The sequence below is a fragment of the Stenella coeruleoalba genome (assembly GCF_951394435.1).
Source record: "Stenella coeruleoalba genome assembly, chromosome: 6".
In the NCBI taxonomy this organism is placed as follows: domain Eukaryota; kingdom Metazoa; phylum Chordata; class Mammalia; order Artiodactyla; family Delphinidae; genus Stenella; species Stenella coeruleoalba.
The window spans coordinates 37,858,469-37,872,207 of record NC_137151.1 but is presented as its reverse complement, the minus strand read 5'-3'; the positions used below and the strand labels follow the sequence as shown (position 1 = coordinate 37,872,207).

Genomic DNA, 13,739 nt, shown 5'->3' with positions numbered 1-13,739 from the left:
ACGCCAGCAGCCACTTAATGTAAATCTGTACTTTATTAGGGTAGGAAAACTAGCCCACTTGTTTCCTAACACAATTTCTGTTGGAAGACAAGGAAAGTACCACTCATGTGACACAGACTGAAATAAAACATGAAAGCAGCACCTGAATGGTAATGTTGAGGTCCAGAGAGACCACAAGTGGAATATGCCAGTTGCCTTGCACAAAAAGACTAAAAAGGCAAAACGCTGTGACTCATCCATCCTGCTAAAAAGCCACATGCATTTCAGAATGCCATGTTTAAATAAATAAGAACCTGGCTATAAACAAAAAATGACTTGTAACTGCTTGAAGCCAATGGACACTGCCTTGGCGTGGTTAGACCTACGCATAAGGGTAACTACTGTTACGCTTTGATAAGTGGTGGCTTCCACGGTGCGTAAGAACCAACTCATGTTTGCTCAGAGGCAGGAAGTGGTAAAGGGAGCTGCTCCTGTGATTTTTTTGTGTGTGTGGTACGCAGGCCTCTCTCACTGTTGTGGCCCCTCCCGTTGCGGAGCACAGGCTCCGGACGCACAGGCCCAGTGGCCATGGCTCACGGGCCCAGCCGCTCCGTGGCATGTGGGATCTTCCCGGACCAGGGCACGAACCCGTATCCCCTGCATCGGTAGGCGGACTCTCAACCACTGTGCCACCAGGGAAGCCCTGCTCCCATGATTTTGAACCATCTCCCACATGTCGCGAGCTCAGTTCATCTGATACAGCAAGTACGGGTCTGTGCTAAATGAGGTGATGGTTATCAAGCTGCTGGCCAAGCAGACACAGAAAGCTGGAGTGTGAGAAGATAGGAGATGAGAATCATTCAAATATCTATCAAAGAAAAAGTGGAGGCACCTAAGCTAGGGAAGACCATATCAAGGGAAAAAGACATCTGAAAAAAAAAACAACTTCAAATTCCTTCTGCAGAAAATTGGTGGTGGTTGGGAGGTGGTCAGGCTCTTACAAAAGTCAGTTCCTAGGAGGACAGGTTTTCATTCCCTGCTCTCCAGGGTCCAACCTTAAGCTTTCTACAGCTGTGCTCCCAGCCCACTTTCATGGACTTACACACAGAATGGCTAACCCAATATCCTGCTCAAAAATTTCTTAATTTAGCCTCAGATTGCCTGAAACTACCTTTAGCCTTTGAACTTACTGTTCCCATAGCCATTAAATGGCTTTCTTTTGTAACTGCTCAACTTGTTTGAGTTGTGTTTGGGTATTTGCAACCAAAAGTCTCTTTTGACTGTGCTAGGCTTACTCTGGGGTAGGGTGGAGCTGTGGACTGCCTACTGCCTGATCCGCAATGATTACGAAAAAGACAGCAAGGGAAAAACACATTTACAGAATGCTATCTTAGCCAATCAAAGGACAATTTTCCAATTTGAGAATGCTTAGGGTTCCTAGAAGGAAGACAGAAATCTGGGATGAAAAGAGATTGGATTGAGCTCCCCCTTGCACTGACCCTGGAGTCTAGCCTTCTTCTGCCACAGTCTGGCTGTGTGACCTTGAGAACATCACTTTCCATCTCTGGGCCTCAGTTTCTTCATCTATAAACTGAAGGGTTAAGAAAGATGTTCCAATTCTAACCTTCTATGGCTCTGTTCTCCTGCCTTCTTTCCATATAGGAAGCTACATCTGAAAGAGGTTAAATGATTTCCTAGTAATGGCATCCATCATATTCGATGCACCAGTAGAAAAGGTGATTGATTATTCAGTCAAATAATCATGCATATATGAACAATGCATGGGGACGCACACGGAAAGACAGTGACAAGTTTGCAAAAGTCAGTCTGATTTGGTAGAGATGTTCTCTCCTGCCTTGTCGGTCTTAAGTGATGCTCTCTTCACCCAGGCACCTTCTTATCACAGGACCCACTGGGACCCCCAGGCTGCCTCTCTTCCTCTCCCTCCAGCCTCTCCCCTTGGCTTCTGACAGTGGCATCAGCCACCAGTACACTGCTGGCAGCATCTTCGGACATCCAAGGGAAGAGATGGTGAAGAGAGAGAGTTGTGGCAAAAAGAACAATTTCACTGTAGAAGAATTCTTTGATTTGTGTTTGAACTTGGAACAACTGATACGTTTGTGTGATAAAACTTCATAAATCCCCCAATCATGTCGAAACGGCTACAAAGAAAATGTCCAGTTCTCTCCTGAAAAGTTCTGTAAAAACTAAGGATGTAAATAGGTTCTGATGATGTTCTGTTAAAGGCCTGAGTGCATTCCAAATGTGGGGCCTATGATTCTGTAGGGGAAGGGAGGGAGGGAAGGAGGGAGGGAGGGAAGGAGGGAGGGAGGGAAGGGGGGAGGGAGGGAAGGAGGGAGGGAGGGAAGGGGGGAGGGAGGGCGGAGGGAGGGGGGAAGAAATGTTTCTGGTAGAGTAGTAGCTCTCAACCATGGCTGTATAGTGAAATCTCCGGGTGAAAAATACCGATGTTTGAGTCCACTTTTAAAGAGGTTAAAGTCCCCAGTGCCATCAGGGTTGAGAGTCAATGTAATGCAGCATCATTTTAATACAACAGCGACTCAAGAATAGTCAATTACTCAACAAGAATGGCAACTGAAAAGGATTTTCATTAAGAATTGCTACCAAAAAGCCCACCAGCTTCTTATCACAGAGGTCTAAGAGGTCCAGAGGGTCCCTGAGAATTCCCTCTATCCTTGGGGTAAGCACTGCCGTGTTCTTGAGTCCCCATTCCTCCTCTGAGCCCTGGGCCATGTAATTCTCCATATCTCTCACCCTTCTAAAATTATTACCTGATCACTGCTTCAGGCTCAGTACAGTCAACCCTCTTTTCCTGATAATAAGATCGACTCAGGGGCTTTTAAATTAACATCCGTAGATCATTCCTGTAATTTTTATTCGCTAAAGGTTCATTCATTCACTACATCACAACTTTTACAACTGCTGGCCAGCTGAAAAATACCTGAGGCAGAGTGATGAATTGGAAAGACACTGCACCGAGAAACTGAAGGCCTTGAATCAAGCTTCAGATTCGCCCATGCCTCTCTCCAGATGACCTGATGCAAGTCACATAACATGTTGAGCTTCCATTTCCTTAAAGGTAAAGTGAGAAATCTGGTTCATGTCTGATATCCACCGCAGCTCTGAAATGTTATACTGCAGATGATGTTCTTATCCACGTTCTGGTAACGATGCTAATGAACAGTAAAGGGTGAGAAAGTAAGTGCAGAGGAGAAGCACAAGGAAAAAGCTAATGGTCCCGGTGAGCCACAAGTTGACAGACTGGCTCTCAAAGCATCGACAATATCCCTATTATTTACCTTTTTAAAAGGTTACAGTGGAATCTTATGGCAGTAAAATTTGGTAAGTTCTACTTTCTGCTACTTTGTCTGTATGGAAAGACCATTTTCACTCCCCTCACACTGGGAAAACCACCCTTTCAAAATGAAAAGACAATGATCTGATTCTCCAGTTGTTAAATTGCCTCTAAGAGGAAAAGGGATTATGTTAAAAAAAATTCCTCTAATATGCCAGGAAAGTTTTACAATATTCCAACCCCAAATTCAGTTCCTTGTTCCTCTGTAGGAGCTCTTGCACCCACATCTCTCCATTCTCTTCTTTCCAGCAACCATGACCATCTCCTCATGGAGCTTCGTCCTTAAGACAATCCTGCCTGCTACCACTGCGTATATCTTTATGCCACTTGATGTCTGACTTTTCTACTCCAAAAAGTTTGAAGACCAAACTTTGGTCTTATTTCCTGCAGACCAAGTTAAACTATTGATATTTAGCCTGGCATTTCCAGATCCCTACAGTCTAGCTTTTAACCTACTTTTTCTCTCCCTTTTTCTCAAAGCCAGTCTGACCCACTTTACTGTCCATCCCTCAGTTAAGTCACACGAAGTCCCTCCACTGGGCATTTGCTTGTGCTGTTCCTCCCACATGGAATAGCTTTCCCCATTTTCTCCCACATAGACTAACCTTGGCTATTCTCAGAAACTGAGCCAGCTCACATTTTATCTCTGCCATGAAGCAGTCATGCTGGTCTACAATGATCTATCTGTCCTTCCTCCAGCTGTACTAGGCAGCACTTAAACTTGAACTCCCCTGTATTGTCTGCCTTTTGTTTGTTGCATGTTTCCTGGTTAGACTGCATGTTCGGAATGACAGTCCATGTATCTAATGCTTCTATCTTTCCCCCTTTTCTCCCTCCCTCCCTCCTTCCTTTCTTCCTTCCTTCCACTTTCCCATAGTACTTACAGCAAAATTTGGGGAATACACTAAATTAGCAGTAGTCACCTTATAAATAAACACAGTAATACCAGACGTTAGTCAAGGGGGTCCTTGGTGCTTCTCTCTGCCACAGCCTGATCAACGGGACACACGTTCTCTTGTGTCCGTTAGCTCTTAGCTTGGAATCCAACACCCTGCAGCAAGTTCCATTGTGAGAATACTTAGTATTATTAGGACACATGTCCAAGTTTAGGTTCTAAAATTTTATGCATAAATTTCCCAAAAGGGTAGAAATGGTCTAAGAAATAGGAACAAATTTAAAGAAAAGAGTGAAATATTCCAGTCATTAAATCACTTATTCATTTCAATAGTGTGTTAAGTCAGGCGCTCCTCATTTAAAGAGCTAATGATAACAGAATCGGAAACTACTAAATCAAGAAGGGACCTCACCTTCTGGTTTTAGAGACGAGTCAGCTGGGGCTCCGGCAGAAACACTGAGTCTATATGAGGTACTGCCTCTTGCAATGCCGTTTGCCTTCTTCCTCTTCTAGCAGCCCCTCTCCAAAAAGGGGTCCTTCTAATGTCTGCCAAACTCGTTCCCTATTAATCACTTCCCAAAGATTGTCTGTAAATAAAATGCAGAGACAAAGTTGGACAAGAAGATCAACCTACAGTGATCGCTCCCAATTTTTGAAATTATCTTATTTATGCTTCTAGGATAGAATAACTTTCTAGAAGTGAGCTCTAAGCCTAGGTAAAGAGAATTTTTGTGGAGGTGAAGGGTAGCTATAAGGAGGTGAGTTATATATTTAGATATGCAAATAATGATTTTGTTTGTTTTTGAGTCTGTTGCAAGGAAAAGGAAGAGTCTGAGGACAAAGTGCGTTCTCGCTGCTGCAGCCTTTGCCACGGGCCCCAGAATCCCCCAGTCAGGCTAGGTGAGGCGTTAGGAAGGATATACAACCCTCGCTTGCCTCTCTTCCTCCATACAGGAAATGGAGTTGTATTAGAGAGGTACCCCACCTGCAGCCTCAGGGACAACTTTCAAAGTCACATTGGGACCCCAGAACACTCTGGAATGACCTCCCTCCCCATCTGCACAAAATTGACACACCCGGTGAAAGGAAGGGTGGGACCTTGCCCTACCCAGGTCAGTCCTCCTGCCCTTGGTCCTGCACCATTCAAAGACTTACCAACTCCCGTTGCATTTTATTTGGGGGTAGAAGAGCAGTAAGAGCAGGAGATGGAAACGTTTTTCCCCTAAAATTCCAACCCAAATTTCACTTTTTGTTGTTTTTTTTTTTTTAAATAAAAATCTATCTCAATTCCACTCTCTTGCCTCAACGTGTTTTTCATTTGCAAGAGGATGTAGGAACTAGCCTTGCCTTGAGTGTTCTTTTGAAGTAGCTGCCTAGAGACTCATCCCTGGAGAACTGATTTTACCTCTCTGGACCTTAGATTTCCCATCTGTTCAATAAAGAGGCTGATGGATGATGTCTAAATTCTCACCCGCCGTAAACGTGGGAGTACCTGAGCCCCACTGTCCCTTGACTTTTCCACTAGAGGGTCCAGCACAGAGATAGTTAAAGGTTAAGGATCTCTCCAATGGAGAGTTGTTAACATGGGGTTGAGCGATCGCGGGCAGCAGGTTTCTGGCCTCGCCCAGCCGCGGCCTCAGAAACCCTCTCCAAGATTTCCCAACTGGGAGGGAGGCTGCGGCAGGGTCTCCTCTCCTTATTCTTCTCCCCAGGCGCCCGGGCGCAGCTCTATCCTCCTCCTGGACACCGAGCAGCCGACAGCATCCTCAAACCCGAGTAAGCCTGGACCTCTACACCTAGCTCGGTTTCTCAGAGCCCTGCCGCTACCCCTCCTCAATGTCCCTCTAGGTGCCCACTACTTTCCACTTCCAGACATTCTTCCAGCCGCACCAGCCTCACTTTGGAACCCCTGCGCCGGGCTCTGAGAGCCAGGGCTGCTGCGGAGCAGGGCGCTCTCCCGGGGCGTCCCGGGCTCCAGCACCCCTCAACACCACCACCACCTCCGCCCCCCGCCCCGCCTCAGGACCCTGCCGTCGCCTTCCCCTAGAACTCCCTGGGTGCTCTCCCGGCGCGCTCCTTCCTGCATCCACTCAGGGAGACCACCCGCCCCCCCAATCCCCGCTGCCACCTCCCCGGCAAAACAAGAGCTGGTCAGTGGGCAGGGCACCCGGCCCAACCGGCCCTCTGCTGAGCGGGGGCGGAGAAGGCCCCGGAGCCTCGCAGGGCTCCCGGGCGCGCTCAGCTCTTCCGGGAGCAGCCTCGCGCGGGAACCCCGCATCAAAGCGCCAGAGCCGCAGCCTCCCGCCCGCGGGCGCCCGCCGCGCTCACCCTGACCCCGGGACGCGGGAGCCCCGGGCGCTGCTGGGACCCCGCGCAGCACGCCGGAGCTCGAGCTGCCCCCCACGCTCCTTTTCCGGCCCCCTCCAAGGAGGGGCGCGCGGGGCCCCAGAAGCATCTCCCGCCCGCCCTCCCCCACCCCCTTCCCAGCCCGCCCACCCGACCCGCGCGGCGTGGCGCGGCGCTGCGCTCGGATTCCGGGAGGGAAGCGCCGCGCGGAGTCCCTGGCGTCCTCAGTCCTGCCCCGCGAAGTGGAGATGCGCGAGAGGCAGGCGAGGGCGCGCAGCTCGTGAGACGCCGCGCCAGCCGGCACCATGCGCCTGCGGCCGCTGCCCCTCGTCGTGGTCCCCGGCTTGCTGCAGCTGGTGAGTGCCCGGCCCGCCGCGCGCCCCCCGCCCCACGCGCCGGGGCCGCGTTTCGGCGGGAAAACCGCTCCGGCTGCCGACTCGGAAGCAGAGTCTGGGGCTGCTTGGGCCATGGGGTCGGGGGCGCAGGCAGTGGAGGGAGTTTAGGGTTGCCTTAGAGGTTGAAGGGAAAGAATCAGGGAACGGGGATCAGAGTGGGGACCCTGAGGCGAGTGCGGTGCTTATGGAGGATTGGGACTGGAGGGCTGAGGTAAAGAAGGCAGAAAGTGGCAGGGAAGAAGGCGAGAGAGAAGGAACAGGTTTATTGAGGAGCGGTCGAGGAGGGGATAAGGGTAGACGGACGCGATGAGGATGGGCTGAAAGACCTGCCTCTAGCCCAGAGTTTGGGGGGCTTGGTGGTTATTTTTCACGTGGTATTTTGCCCGGATGCCCGCAAACACTTATAAAGCACGGCATCGTGCATCCTCGCTCTCAGGGCCGGTTGGTGGCTCCTTGCTGGCGAAAAACTTAGGCAAAAGGCCGATTTGGGAGGCAGATTGGATTTCTCTTCGTTTTCTATCTGGCACTGGGGACTAGGATGGGGTTTTGTGCCGGCGGGGACGCAGGATGTAACTTTCAAATCCAACTCCACACGGGAGCCCCCTCCCCGTCGTCTCTACGCATTTTGTTCCCGAAGACCTCTCCTGCCTGGTCTGGGCGGCTCAGGGGGCACCGAGGAATATGAAGGGTATTAGAAGGTGGTTGCACGGTCCGCCAGGGAGGCTCTAGGCGACCGTTCCAGTGGTGCCTCTCATCTCTCCTCGCTTTTCCCGCGTGGCGCCACCCTCTCCTCCTTCCGAAATATACCTGTATGCTGTATGGATTGCTAGTTAATTCTGTTTAAGGGAGATCCCAAGTAAGACGTTCAAGAAGACAACTTTTAAAGTACAATTATAGAAGGGGATTGCTTTGGCGCAGTCCGCCTCTGTGATGGATTTCTCTTGCTCTCTTGGCACTTGTCTTAATACGGTGCTATCAAGAGGGCTTTCTCCAGAAGCCAAGGTTTCTTTGGTCTTCATATTTAAGACTTGACCCAGTTTAATCTGGCTGTTAAAACAGGGTTAAGGAACCCAAGGATGATGATCCTTCCTTTTTTCCTTCCTTCATCCCTCCCTTCCTTCTCTCTCTCTCTCTCTCTCTCTCTCTCTCTCTCTCTCTTATTTCCCTTTAGGGGGAAAGATCAAGTAACTTATTAAAGTTTCTCTATGATACATATGATATTGTAGACGCAAAGATACTCTGTAAGTTTGAGGATGGAAGGAGTTCTAAAATGTCTTAGTGAAGGGGAGAGAGCACGAAAGGGCCTGTCCATTCCTTTTGCACAGAGATTAGCTTCACCTGCACAGCATCAAGAAATTCTTCAGTGGCTTCAAGAAGAAAATGCAGTGATGTTCCCAAATGTCCTTAAATGAGCCAGCACATACTGCCTATATACAAGATGGCATGTTAAAATAAATTTTACATCTAAGGCATTAAGCATGCCACATATATGCCATAATACTCTTCAGTATCCCTTGCTTTTTGAAATGTTTGATCTAGATTCCAAAAAAAGGTGATTTAACAAAGCAACATTTGTATGGTGTGTGTAAGTAAAACTGTAAAAACCTGGGGAACTCAGGTACTTAGGTAGGATCTTCAGAATATCTTCATGAATCTCTTAGTTCATTCATTTAATTTTGCATTCAGTGATCATGAACTGTGTATCTGTTCCACTGTATTAGACGCTTAAAGATAAGGAGCTATATTGGGGGATGTGTTGGGAAAAGTTCTTCTATCAGTTTACTGTATTGGGAATGTTAGATTTTTTTTTTTTTCCACACCACCAGAGTCAATAGGGAATAAGAATTACATCTTGACAAGATTATGTACCCTCCTTAAGAGCTAGATTCTAATATTACAGCGTGGCTTGATTTATCAGTTTTTAAGGAAGTGTATGTCAAATTCTAATCCATTTTTGGATTGTGCTTGGGCTGTAATGTTTTTTCCTGGAGCACTTTATCATGGTAAGTGAGGTGGGGAGCTGCAGCTGGGCGATAAGCATACATTCCTTACACTGCCATCCTTTTGGACAATAAAAAGCTGTTTACATTCTCCACAATCTTAGAACTGTTTCCAGCCTTATAACACAAGGGGGTTAGGATGTGAAAGGAAAACAGAGTGGCTGAGCAGGGTAGATCTAAATGAAAACACCCCCCAATCCCACCATTCGCCCCAAAAAAAGTTATAATTTGGCCCTTTGGATGGCTTATAGTTTTAGTCTACCTTTTCAGCTAATATTGAACTTCTTTGCTAAATCCCAATAGCAAGTGGATAAAATGTTTGAAAACTAATTTTTTCATTTTCTAGGAACCATGTGTACATAGTACATCTGCCCTTGGGGGGAGGGAGTGGAGACGAGGTTGGGTTATCGCTGGAACTGGATTTTACTTTTCCATTCCCACTGCCATCCTAAAATGCTAAATATTTTTAAATGAGTAGTGGATTCATTGGGGGATATTGACATTTTAATTTTAAGAAAATTGCCTGATTCATATGAAAGCAGTCAGAGGGAGTTGGGCCCAAATAAGTCCCTATCATATAATACTGATACAATAACTAGAAGACTTATTTGGGAGATATTTATAATTTTTAAGAAAACAATAAGCTGAATTGATAAATATTGCAGGTAAACTATGAAGTATGTGTGTCTGTGATTTGTCCTTACCCAATTTTCCTGGCCTGTGTCTAGTGTTTTAACAGGCAGGTTGCTATACCTAATTAATAAGATTTCTAGGCATTTGCAGAATTAAGTATCAATCCTGAATGTATTATTTTCTTTGAAATTCTTATTCAGCAACATATCTTTATAAAAATATTAATAGCACATTATCTCTTGTCTGCCATCTAATGAAGAGAAAATTAGCATTTGAAGTTAATATTATAATGAGTGTTATTTTGTGACATGATACAAGGTAAAGACTTCGCCAGTTGACAGCTTCTCACAGATTTGCATGATTATTTGTAACTCATAATAAGTGTGATTTTTGCCTCTAAGTAAAATGCAGATTGTAAAAAGATTAAATTTGAATTTAAATGGATGATAAGCTTGAGTTTAAGATAAAATTTAGTGGTGATTTTAAAAATTAGTTTGTTATACATTTCAACTTGTTTTTCTGTGATATAATGATGAGTTTATCAAGTAAAATATAAATTAAAAAAGCGATGCAAGTTAGCAAATTTTTAGAATTCTATAAAATCAGAATACTTGTGATGCAAAGTGTTAACAATTTTAAGTTCATCCTCATTATATAGTATCATCCCACATGAACTTATTGAGGATATTTTTATCTTAACAAATTATTGATTTTAATATTTATTTAGTGTCATAGTCATAACATATATTTATTCCCAGTTCTGTATTTTCAAGAAGTGATAACTCATGACTGTCTTCCATTCAGAAATCACAATTTCCCTCATACAGTTTTGGTCAATTAACATCAAAACAGTATTTTCCAGTGTAGGATCAATAGTCGTCTGTTGCCTAGATGACAATGCAGAGGAGAAGAAAATACCACCATATCATGGTTACGACTTAGAGTTGGCTGGGCTTTGAAATTGACTCCTCATTAAAAGCATCATTATCTTAGACATTTTTAAAAATGAGAACTAGGATTAGACAATTAAGTCCTCTATTCCAGCCACTCACCTCCCAGTATAAATTGTGTTCCCTTGGCCTATTTTAGGATTAGGTTGTGTAGTTCAGTTTTAAATGCCTTCCACGTAGGAAACTGACTCCCCTTGGGAACCTATTTTATAGCTCAATAGATTTCCGAATGGAAAAGAAAAGCCTTGTTACTTTTTGTTCCATAGTTTTTTTCTTTCTTTTTTTTTATAGTTTTTTTCTTAATTTTTTATTGTTTCTGATTAGTGGTCAAAATGCTAAATAAGGCAGAAGGCTTTTTTGCAAAACTTTTATTAGAGGTTTTCCATTCTCAGCTTAAAATGTGTAGCTCTTGCAAATCGAATGAATTAAGAAATGTTGATTTTTACAACACACTGCCCACCTTTTATCTATTAAAGAGCTAATCAATACATTGTGAATGATCTCGTTATTTAGTAGTAGCAATCAGAGATGAATATAAGTGTGTCACAGGTTTGTGATTTTGTAAAAGCTCCAGGACTGTCTCCTACTGTTTACATATTCTGCGGTCTCTTTTACCTGAAGCTTTGCTGGGTAAGATTTGAAAAAAGAATTATAGCCACACGCTCAAATGCCTACAGTTAGGGCTGTGTCAGCATTTCTGTGAAGAATCTCACTTCTATCTTAGCCATAAGCATTATAGCTGGTTAGAAGTTGGCATTTAATATCTTGATTTGGGAGTCAATTATTTTAAAGCTGCTTTAAAAAATTGGTCCAAGTGATTTTGAGCACTCATCCATGTGAGTTTACTCTCTAGATATTCTTATAGTATGTGGAATGATGATTTAAGAAACTAATTTCTATATCATTCTTGCACAGTGGTTATAATTTAAAATGTAGCATGTTTAAATCATTTTCAATAGTCTCTTCCAAGTTAACCTATTTATTGAACCACTGTAAGATATTGTAACACTGTTTCATCACAAACAATTTTAATTGTGCCAAATTCAGATGCCTTAGTTGGTCTTTATTTACTGAAAATTGTAAGAGTCTTTATTTGCTAACAATCTGTTTGAATTTTTTATTACTTGTGATATGACCAACGGTATCGATGACAACTCTGTTCTTTATTTCAAAATCTTGCTCAATAAAAAAAGTATCTAAAGCAATTTACAATATAGATTTTCATATTATAGAAAGAATTCTAAGATTGATTGAAAACTTCCAATTTATGTTGGTTTTAGTTTATGAAGATCTAGATGAAAACCTTCAAATAACTGTTTGGTTTATTATGCTGTAAGATCAGTATATAATAAGGAATTCTGTTTCTTTATAGAACTACCATTAAAAATGAATATTTCATTATCTAAACCCAAAAGCTATAAGAAATATTTTTCCTGGCCAGATCATTCAAGAAGTTAAAATAGTTGTCTTTAAAATTGTCATTCTTGTAAATTTTGCTTTTCTTAGATTTATGGACCCATAGTAAGAAAACTGGGAAGTTTTACAAATTTAAACTACAATGATAATAATGCTCTCTTAGATTTGCATATACCTACCTGTTTTCAAGTTTCTTTCACACAGTTTATCACATTCTATTCTCCCAAAAAATCTACAAGAAGAACATGTTGAAAGTTTCCATTTGTGTACTGGAAAGAACAATGTATTTGGAGTCGAAAGACGAGTTCTATCTCTAAATAAATTGCATATTCAACAAATATTTACTATTTTGTCCCTGACTTTACACTGAGACTGTAGCAGACATTGAGGACATAACAGTAAAAAAAATGGAACTGCTATGAGAATATGAGTGTGTGTGTGTGTGTGTGTGTGTCTGTGCGCACGCGCATGTCTGTGTGTCTTGGGCTGGTCATTTAATAACCTCAAATCCCTCATCTGTACGATGACATCATCAGTGATAAAGAGAATGAAAAATGATTTCTAACATCCCTTTCCTTTTTTTAATGTACAGTAACAGTGTTACTGTATTTTTCTTTTATGAATTATGTACATCTTTACTGTACAATTTAAGGTATGTCTTACCTACAAACATAATTGCTTTAAATATAAGTTTTACATGGAGTTTGTGCTTTTAACCATATCACAAATGGTACATATATTTAGAAATAGATTTAAGATACTACAAGACTGCTTAATGTTATATCTTCTTATGGAAAAGGACAATTTAGTGAAACTAGGCAAAGGGAATTGACAAATACTTATTTAACACTTGTAATCAGCAAAATCAATAAAATTTAAATTAAAATGGTACAATAAGGGCTTTCCCCCCTATATACCATTTTTAAATTGTAAACCACTAACACCTACTCATTTCTTTAATTTAAATAAAAAGTAAATTGGCTCTCAGTTAAATTCTAATTATTAAGATAAGCAGCATTACAGCTTAATACTGTACTTCAACCAGAAAACTAGCATGTGACTTTTTGTACACCTCAGTAGAATCCAACCTATTTAAATCAGGAATACTATTAACTAACTCCAAAGGTCTTGGGAGTTCTGATGTTAATGGGATAAAATTTTAAAAAGAAAACCAAGAAAGAACTGGCATGTGAGACCTATCAAAGATGGAAGAAATTGTTAATGCTTTTAACATCAGGGGACAAGTCAACTGAAACAGACTGACTAGTCCTGGGGTTCAGTCCAACTATATTCTAAACAACATGAATGTCTTTAAAAACGAAACTTGACTTTGTGATAGTGCTGGTTTGGGCCAAATAAAAGGATTCTCAGGTCATAAAAACACTTAAGTAAATCTCTTTATTCAAGATTATGCAAAATGGTGATTTTCAAGCATTGACATATATATTGACAGTTTTAAAATCTCATCAGTTTTACCTTAAGTTATATGGCTTGTATATTTATTCACTCAAAACTGTAACTTAGGAAATAGTTGAGATTACTTGAAGGGAGAGACCACATATGTAATTTATATGGCTGTTAAAAGTCCATGATCTGCATGATATTTTGAATGGATAATGTATACATAAGAGAATAGGGACTCAAAAGAACCATTTAACACTTTGTAGCAATGATAACAATCATTTTTATTAATACAGTTTTTGCATTTGGATAACCCAAACAGAAGACCCAAAACATAAGAAATGTGGC

The 13,739-nt window shown here is 42.6% G+C and overlaps 1 protein-coding gene and 1 long non-coding RNA gene across 8 annotated transcripts in view; one reads left to right on the top strand and one right to left on the bottom strand.

Moving 5' to 3' along the window:
* LOC307188316 overlaps positions 1 to 4,833 on the bottom strand; it is a 530,117-nt gene extending 525,284 nt beyond the window's left edge. For 5 of the 7 annotated variants that reach the window (XR_013828886.1, XR_013828887.1, XR_013828888.1 and 2 more), the window contains exons 1-3: positions 4,663 to 4,833; positions 4,279 to 4,406; positions 2,942 to 3,173 (exon numbers count right to left, since the gene is read on the bottom strand). This is a non-coding gene — a long non-coding RNA (uncharacterized lncRNA). The remainder of the gene's footprint in view (positions 1 to 2,941; positions 3,174 to 4,278; positions 4,407 to 4,662) is intronic. The other 2 variants (XR_013828891.1, XR_013828892.1) reach the window with 2 other exon arrangements.
* Positions 4,834 to 6,838: 2,005 nt separating this feature from the next.
* NXPH2 (neurexophilin 2) overlaps positions 6,839 to 13,739 on the top strand; it is a 104,922-nt gene continuing 98,021 nt past the window's right edge. The window contains exon 1 of the mRNA XM_079924389.1: positions 6,839 to 6,952. Coding sequence (XP_079780515.1) covers positions 6,902 to 6,952 — 51 coding nt within the window. The 5' untranslated portion in view covers positions 6,839 to 6,901. The remainder of the gene's footprint in view (positions 6,953 to 13,739) is intronic.